General features: G+C 41.1%; 1 protein-coding gene across 1 annotated transcript in view; it reads left to right on the plus strand.

Moving 5' to 3' along the window:
* Positions 1-9111, plus strand: part of LOC134612031 (ubiquitin carboxyl-terminal hydrolase 38-like) — a 34601-nt gene extending 25490 nt beyond the window's left edge. Inside the window, exons 3-7 of the mRNA XM_063456415.1 lie at positions 3605-3788; positions 4991-5097; positions 6082-6182; positions 7764-7863; positions 8160-9111. Coding sequence (XP_063312485.1) covers positions 3605-3788; positions 4991-5097; positions 6082-6182; positions 7764-7863; positions 8160-9111 — 1444 coding nt within the window. The remainder of the gene's footprint in view (positions 1-3604; positions 3789-4990; positions 5098-6081; positions 6183-7763; positions 7864-8159) is intronic.
* The last annotated feature ends 473 nt before the right edge of the window (positions 9112-9584 follow it).

The raw sequence follows: 9584 nt of genomic DNA on the forward strand, positions 1-9584 counted from the left end.
CCTTTTTAACATCTGTGCACATTTTTATTAAGAATGTCTTCTTTTTAGTTCATTTTGAAAAGAAAAACCGCTGGGCAAAACAAGATGAGAAAGAGATTATACTAGACATCATAGTTTAACTTCTTCACACCACAACCGCACTGTTGGTGTTAAGCTCCTTATAAATGAAAGCCTATAGATTTACTCTTGCTGGCTACAAACTGCAATATTTCACCATAGTGTGTCTTGATTTCCCTTTTATGTGAATTCCATCATACACAGCGGAGTCACAAGGAAACTTAATATGTTTTGTACAACCATCTTATCCCCTCACACCAACACCTAGGTTGTGCTTGTGTTTATATTATATTAGGAATGCTAGTCTGTTGCAGCTCTTCGCACCAAATACATTAGTAAACTCTACATTGATGGCCATCAAAAGTGTATTTTGAATAATATAAAATTCTGTTATCTAAATATACATAGCCTTCATTATTTAACCCTCTTAAAATATTTATCAGTTTTTATTTCCCAAAATGGCCACTAATGGTTCCCTACCTACTGGCACGCATCAGAGAAACTCAGAATTGCTTTTCAGTATACCAAATAGTACTACCTTGAAACTGTTAGGGTTCGTACCCAGGGCCAGATTAAGAGCCCAGTGGGCTTGGTGCTGACAATTATGATGGGCCTAATTACAAAATCTTATTGACCAAAAACACTAAAACAGTCCCACCTCCTAAGCGTCATCTATCTGATGAAGATGGTGCTGTAGGTAAACTCATAGGATGCAGCCATGAAAAAAACACATACCCTATGTTTATCTCACGATTTCACCTTTCAAGTAAATCCATACCCTCTAACAGCCATGTCCAGTAAAGCAGGAAGTCTATGGATGGGGTAAATGAGTGGGCCACTGACACAAATCACATAACCAGAACTGCCGAAAGGGACAAACATACACAAAAAGAGGGCATTTCTGTGTCCCCATGTGTCTGTGTCCCCATGTATCCCAGTGTCCCCATGTCACTAGGACACTGGAGGACATTGAGAGACATTGGGACACTGGGAGACCTGGGGGAAACTGTGATACTAGGGAACACTTGGAGACCTGGGGACACTGGGTGACTTTGAGACACGAGGGGACACTGGGAGACATAGGGCACACTGTGATATATAGGTTACACTTGAGACTTGATAAAGACCTGGGTACAGGTCAAAACATTGTGGTGTCCAATAAACCTGCTCAAATCTATCACAGTGAGTGCCTGAGATTTTTTCCTTTTATGCTAGGGGACACTGAGACACTTGGGGGCACTGTGAAAGATGGGGACACTGGGAGACTAGGAGTTCAGAGAGACTAGGGACACTGAGACACTAAGGACACTGAGACACTACAGACACTGAGAGACACCAGGGACACTAGGACACTGGGGGACATTGAGAGACATTGGGACACTGGGAGATATGGGGAAACTGTGATACTAGAGAACACTTGGAGACCTGGGGACACTGGGTGACTTTAAGACACGAGGGGACAAAGGGAGACACAGGGCACACTGAGATACATAGGGGACACTGGAGACTTGATAAAGACCTGGGTACAGGTCAAAACGTTGCGTTGTCCAATAAACCTGCTTAAATCTATCACAGTGAGTGCCTGGGATTTTTTCTTTTATACTAGGGGACATTGAGACACTAGGAGACTAAGGGACTTTGGGAGACTAGGAAACACTGAGACACTAGGGACACTGGCACACTACGGACACTGAGACACCAGGGACACTAGGAGACATGGGGATACTGAGATATTAGGGACACTGGCTGGGAGACATGGGAATACTGGGAGTGCCCCATGTCTCCCAGGTCTCAAAGTCTCCCAGTGTCTCCATGTCTCCCTGTGTCCCCCAGTGTCCCCATGTCCCTTAGTGTCTCAGTGTACCCATGTCGCCCAGTGTCCCCTAGTGTTTGTTTCCCCATGTCTCCCAGTATCCCTTAGAGTCTGTGTCCCCATGTGTCCTGATGTCACTAGGACACTAGGGTACACTTAGAGACATTGGGACACTGTGAGACATGGGGACACTGAGACACTGGGAGAGACATGGGGACACAGATACATGGGGACACTGAGAGACAACAGGGACACTGGGAGACATGGGGACACTGAGACACTAGGGACACTGGCTGGGAGACATGGGGACACTGAGCGACTAGGGGCCACTGGGAGACATGGGGCCTCTGTGTCCCTATTGTCTCAGGGTGTCCATGTTCCACAGTGTCCCTATGTGTCCCAATGTCTCAGCGTCCCCAAGTTTTCACCGTCCCCATGTCTCGCAGGCTCGAAGCTGCTGTCTGGCCTCTCTGTGCAGAGTTGCTCCCCCGCGGATCAGTGAGTAGAGGGAGATGCTGTAACTTCTTATTCCTGACTCTCTCCACACAAACAGTGACCCCTACTGGCTGGCGCTGGTATTGCAGAATAATCTCTGTTTATACTCTGTTTATTACTGCAATACCAGCACCGGCTAGGCAGCCTCAAATACCTGAGAAATACTTCTGAGAAATCCTGGCAACCTAAGAGTAGTGATTTTTTTTTTTTAAATCAATGGGCCTATTCCATGGGCCTGGGCCTGGAGCTGCAGCTCCATCAGCCCCTATGTTAATCCGGCCCTGCCCCTGTCCCATAGTGTTCTTTCCCCCCCTCCCCTATCCCATAGTGTTCTCCCCCCCATCCCAAGTGCAGTATTCTTGACTTTCATGTGATCATTACTATATTTCATTGTTATATATAATCATCTGAACCATTAATCCAAGCATGTCTGTTGACCTATGCACTAGAAAAAAAATATGAAAGATTTTTTTTTTTTTTTATTTCGTCCAGTTTGAACCGTTTTTGGCCGAAATTTCGGTGCATCCCTACTGTCAGCCAATTATACGTTATTGTTCATACAATCATTGTACTTGTAACCGATACCAATGATAACACCTATGAGGACCTGTATGTCATACTGTATACTCCTTGCTTATCTCCCTTGTTAATAAAAATATATCATTAAAAAAAGAAGAGACGCACAACATTTCACTATCTGAGTACAGAGAACCTTATTTTGTTGAATCCTATAGCTGTTTTTCTGATGCCCTTAATGCTAGCCTCACTTAGTATACAAATATACATTGCACATGTTTTGTTGTCTATGCATTTATTTATTTTTATTTAAACTTTAAGAGCCCACAAGTAATTGTAACTTTGTTTATGCCATTATCAACATATGAGATTGTGACATGGTTATGATGTCATCATTTGAACAATTGTTTCTCACCAGTGCATGAGGGAACACTCACTCAATACTGAATTGGCTGCATTGCTGTTCAGTGCGCTAGAGTTGTCCTTAGAGTTTTATTACTAATTTTATCAAAAATCCACACACAGTGTTTCATACACATTGTAAAATTGTGGTACTGTGAACAAACAGTTGGAAACAAATATGACAGACGAGGCAACAGTCCTTGACATTGAGGAAACGATATCTGAGACCAAAGATTCCAGTACAAAAAGTAAAACTGGATGGTTTCAAAATCTGATAATATGGATACGTTTATTTTGGACAAAACTATGTGATTTCGTAAGGTGTCTAAGACTGCGGGTTTGCAATTGGTGCTCGTTCGCCTGTTTTGAGAAACTGAACATTACAGGGTTTTTCACAGGCAAAGGAAGATCCGAAAATCTCACCTGTGAGCAAGACATCATCAACTTCCTCAACAATAACCGCAGCAAAGTAATCGGAGACAAGAGCAAGCCCAAGGAAATTGAGGTACATAGCTTTATTAGGAAGTATTAGGCTTGAGTAGACCCTTAATGTACTTGTAATATATGTTATACATTTCATATATCAGCCATAAAAGTTATACATTGTTACAAAAAAATGGAACAACATAATAACAATAAAATTTAGATTTAAATGTAACTGTTTACATGTTAAAAATAGGAAAATACATATAAACATGAATATATAGTAAGACATGATTAAGGATATCATAGAGATGGTTTAGAGGACTGACAGCTAATTATGACACCACATATGTTTCTGACATTCCTATGGCTGGCTGAGCATCATGGGGAATATCGTTGAGAAACAGTGGTTCCAATCTTAGCCATCCTTGGTTTAGAGTAATAACAATAATACAACACCCACGTCATATACCAATTAATTAATTACTGCTGTACAAGGACTAAGCAGAATCACGAGCACTTAAGATCCATTCTTCAAATGAAAATTTAGCCCAGTGACCCATTCTACCATTGCATTGTAGTTTATAACATAAATGTAGCAAATAAATAAATAGACTCATCCCAAAGTGAAAGGTGGGTTTATTACACCTAGGAAGGCAGAGACGCTGTAAAAAAGCATTTATTCAGAACAATTGCATGCACCTAATTTGGGATTTAGGAACCACTGCTCTACTATACAGTTCTATATATGTAAGTCCTTGGGAAGTGGTGATCACAGGCAGATTATCTGCAGGATACCTACATAGGGCCTGGGAGATCAGGATTTCAAAAAAATAAATTCACAAGGCATAGGGAAATGGGTGTATTAGGGCAAATGGTAGAGAGGCTGGGAGTGAAAAGAGACTGGGAAGAGAGAATAGTGGAGCTGCGTGGGGATATCTGGCTATGGCAATGGAGTAGGGTAGATGGGACTGGGGTGTGGATTGGGACAATGGGAGTGAGGCTGTGTAGATATAAATATTCTACTAACAAACTGAACATTATAACCATTAGCAATATTTACAAAGCTCCAACATTTTCCATAGGGAAGTACAGTCAAAAAGAGTGATTTATTTTCACCTTCTTGTGAAAAAAGGGCATTCTGTATCTCCACACATTGATCCGCCAATTCATTACACGAAGACTGGCTGGATGAGCACGGAAAACACATTTCTGTTTGTAGACATTTTTATATATTATGCGTTTTGTTGACTGTGAGTGTGTTTGTTTTATCTCTTTCTTTAGAACCTGCCACAGTCAGTGAAACTAAAAACCAAGAAAATTGGCCTAATCAACTTGGGAAACACATGTTTTATGAACAGTGTATTGCAAGCATTATTCATGGCAGCAGAGTAAGTTATGCTTTATTTCACACCAGGGCTGGACTGGGAAAATAATTCAGCCCAGGTATTTAAACGCAGAGCAGCCCAGTTGAAGGGGGCAGGGACAGAACGTGGGTGTTTCATGTCATCAATGATGACATGCACGCCACCTCAAAGTGAGTATGCTGGTCTGCTGTCACCCCAGAGATGAGCACTCGCATGGGACCAATGTCCTGTGTTTATTTAACAAAGCACAGCTCTGCAATCTCTGGTGTCCCTATAATATGGATAACAAAGGACAAAAGTGGGGCATGGCCAGTAAAGGGTGTTGTGCATGTGTAGGGGGGCTTTCTGTGGCACTGTATGTGGTTGGAGGCCGATTGTGGGCTTGCGTGTGCATAGAGGTGACTGTTTGTGGTGTAGTGTGTATGTGTGTGTGTAAAGGAGTCTGTGGTGTACGATGTGTGGCTAGGCACTGTAGTGTGTATATGTTTCCACTGGATGTAAAGTGTGTGCATCTAGGGGCTGTAGAGATTGTGTGTCTGTCTGACTAGCAGTTGTTGAGAGAGAGAGAAAGCATTTGAGTATATTTGTAGTACTTCTACAGCATGTGTATCGGGACTGTTGTGTGCATGTGGGTGTATCTAGGGACTGTAGCGTGTTACAGGAGCAGTAATGTGCGTTTTTATGTATAGGGGCTGTAGTTTGTGTGAACAGGGTAGCTTGTGTTTCAGTGTAGTGTTTATCCATGGACTGTAGTGTGTGAGTCAAGGTGCTATAGAGAGTGTTTGTGTGTCTAGATGGTGTGTGTGCATCTAGGGGCTGTCGTGTGCGTATGTGTGTATCTAATGTTTATGTATGTGGACTGTTGTGTGTGTGTATATTAATATAAGCTGTAGTGTGTGTATGGGGCTACAGTGAGTTAGCATTGGGGCTGCTGTGTGCCTTTATTTTGTATCTCGTATCAGTTGGAATGTCCAAGAATAAGATGTAAAACACATGTTTTTATTTCAGTTTTAGGAGGTACGTGTTATCTCTGAATCTGAGTGGGTGCCAATCACTGATGGAGAAATTGAGACATCTTTTCAAGAAGTTATCTCATACAAACAAGGTATGTTTTTAAAGGGACATTTCAAGCACCATAACCACTATAGTACTCTGGCCTCCCCCCTCTCCCCAATTTGTAAGTAGTTAAACCATTGTAGACCAGGTTGACTTCTTACCTAGGATCTGCACGGCGCCGCTCTACACCCACAGTACTTCTGACAGACAGCTTTCCACTATTTGAGTTAAGCCTGGCGATATATGGTTTAGCTCAGAAGGGCAAATCGAACATCCTGTCTAGGAGTTTCTGACTCTCCAAGTTAAGTAGCGGAGACATGGCATATGTGGACCCCTGGTAAAAAGTGATGCCTTGGTAAAACGCATTGACTACTAAAAAAAGGGGGTGGGGGAAGGAGGGAAACCAGGTACAGGGCCTCTTCTGGCACCAGACACCACTACAGTGTGCCTAGAGCATTTCCTTATTTATAGAAATTCTGAAAGTTCCAATTTGCTTAACATTAAAAAAACTAACTATAGGGGCGGGGCCTGACACTCAGTGGTCGCGCCTACAGCGTGGAAACAGAGGGCGTGGCTCGGAAAGGCATATACATGCCAAGAGTCTGGTCCTGCATCTGATTGCTGCCATCCTGAACCTCAGTCCAAACTGGGTCGTACCCCTGGTAACTGCACTCTACACAGGAGACAATGTCCGGTTAAACAGGAATCGAAATCTGTACATGAGGGCACGGAAAGGTGGGTCTGTGGCACAGGATACCCTCGGGATCAAGACTCTAGGAGATCGGCTACTGAGCACAAAGGGGCCATGAGGGGTCGCTTACATAGGCTGCCTTACATTGATAATAGACACAGCAAGAATATTCCAATGGTGCCCAATTTAGGCATAGGCTGACAGTCCCTCCTGTACATAATCCATAGCCCTCACCTTGGGCCTTGAGCTAGGGCTCATTTATTCACCATCCCAGTTGTCCAATGTACCATTCACATTTATTTAGTCTATTTGCTTGGTTTTAATCTTATCCCCCAGCCAAATCAGCATCCTGGAGAATCTGGTCTATGTATTTCAATACCCAGTGGCAATGATAAATTGTTTGAGATGCAGATGTGTGTTTTTTCATCTTATCTCTCACATCTCTGCTCCATACACCATCTAGTTTAATTGTAATCCTAAAAATGTGCCATGACACTGTTTCACACTGTTATTGCTTAGTTTGCTAATGCTGTTGTGGCTTCACAAGCTCATGTGTGTGTATATATATATATATATATATATATATATATATATATATATATATATATATATATATATAAAATACTAACTATACACTTTTATTATTTAAAATACAGCACAAAACTTGTTTAAAACCTATTTTTACACAAATCCTAAGCAATACATATGAATGGGCATGCCCACCTATCAGTTGCAAAAATCTGAAATCTATAATACAGTGTGTGTCATTGAGTCACTTCTTTTAAGTTCAATAAAAGATTTAAAAAAAAAATAACAATAAAGTTAACCTAGCCTTAAACTGGGGATACAACAACAATGTCTTATGTCAATTTCACTGTGCCTTTCTCTTGCCAGTACAACATTTTAAAATAATGTATTTTTTCCATTTCTAACCAGCGAATAGCTTATGCACCTTGTGATTTTTATATGGCTTCAAGACCACCTGGATCCAGTCCTAATTCCCAGGAAGACTCTGCCGAGTATCTCAGATTCCTTCTAAATAGGTACATATACTTGGTCTATACTTAATCGTTTTGACTAGTAATTGTTGACTAGTTGTTGTCGTCATTCATACCTTAAACATTGTGAAGAACAGCAAAATACACAATATTAAACGGTATTATTGAATTCATTTTAACTGATCATTTAGGAGGTGTTTCTTTATAAAATAGCTCAAGTTCATTGCTAAAATTTACACATTAGCTAATTAGTCTTTAAAAGATACACTCTGTGTGCATAAGACAAATGTTGAAGCTTTTAAATTTCCATTGTTCTTGCCTTATATTTGTTTGTGCATTAGATTGCAAGAAGAGGAGAAATCAACACAGAATTCAACACCTCGGAGCACAGAACTGGGGAAGGAATCAAATACTGTGATAGAAAGCATGTTTGGGGGAAAGCTGAAAACAAACACTTGGTGTAAGACCTGCAAAAGCACCTCCCAGAAGAGAGAAGATTTCACTGATCTTCCTCTGGCTTTCTCTTCATTTGTCAAACCAGCACCGGTAATGGCATGCTCTACCGAGGAAAAACATTACGATTCTGTTACAATCAATATGACCCCAGCTGCAGAATCACCCACTAGCAACATCTCATGTCAAAAAACTGGAGAGGAAAAGACACAGGAAACACCTACAGTAAAAGACCTGCTAACTAGTTTCCTGGCACCAGAGGTTCTCGATGGAGATAACAAGTATCAGTGTCAAACATGTGCTTCCCTCCAGACAGCAGAAAGGACTAAGATGATCGTGGAAGAGCCACAATATCTCATTTTAACTTTACTGCGATTTGCCTATGTTACAATCTGCAATGTGAAGCGTAAGATATTGGATCCTGTGTCCATTCCACTTGTACTGGATTTGCCTGTAGAGAGATCAACATCTCGGGCTGCATCAGCAGATCAGACACTGGAGAATGAGAATAGAAGACCTGAGGTAGAAGACCTGTCACATAACCAACAACAAGTGCCCTATGTTTTAAATTCTGTTGTGGTCCATTCTGGGTTATCATCTGACAGTGGTCACTATTATTCTTATGCGAGGGACATATCTGATAATTCAGGGTGTTCACATTCTGAAAAACACTCTTCGGCCCTCGGCTCTGTGAATGGAAATGAAGAATGGTTTCTGTTTGATGACAGCAGTGTTTCCAGGAAAACAACACACTTCGTATTAAACAGACAGCCTTCCCTGGCCACACCATATATACTGATTTACAAAAAATCCAACTGTGGGGAGACGCAAAGTGTTTAGCCTAGCTAAGCAAGAGGAGTCTAAGTCACCAAGGATATTCCACTTCAGAAGGAGCCCAGAAATATAATTAGAAGACATAATAAAGAATATGTAGACATATAAAAGCAACTTTCATGTATTTTCATACATAATATATGCTTAATTAAAATGTGTTAAAATAGTGTTCAAATTCCTACACCTCTATGGGCCTCCATTTATCCCCTTACCTACTTTGCCCATTCCATATTATATAACGTAACTATATGGGAATATTACCATTCATTCATATTATTTAATCTCATAATGTCATTTTAATCATCTCCCTATCTCAAAGATATTTGTTTCACCTTTCAAATTATAATAAAAAGTAAAAGGGAGTCGAAAAGGAGCCTAACTGTAATGCCAAGAGTCCAAACAGCTAGTAAACACAACAGATTTTCTAGGGGTTAAACCATTTCATTATAATAGTTTTAATGGTGATATTGAGGCTGGAT

This window comes from Pelobates fuscus, chromosome 5 (genome assembly GCF_036172605.1).
Source record: "Pelobates fuscus isolate aPelFus1 chromosome 5, aPelFus1.pri, whole genome shotgun sequence".
Classification (NCBI taxonomy): Eukaryota; Metazoa; Chordata; class Amphibia; order Anura; family Pelobatidae; genus Pelobates; species Pelobates fuscus.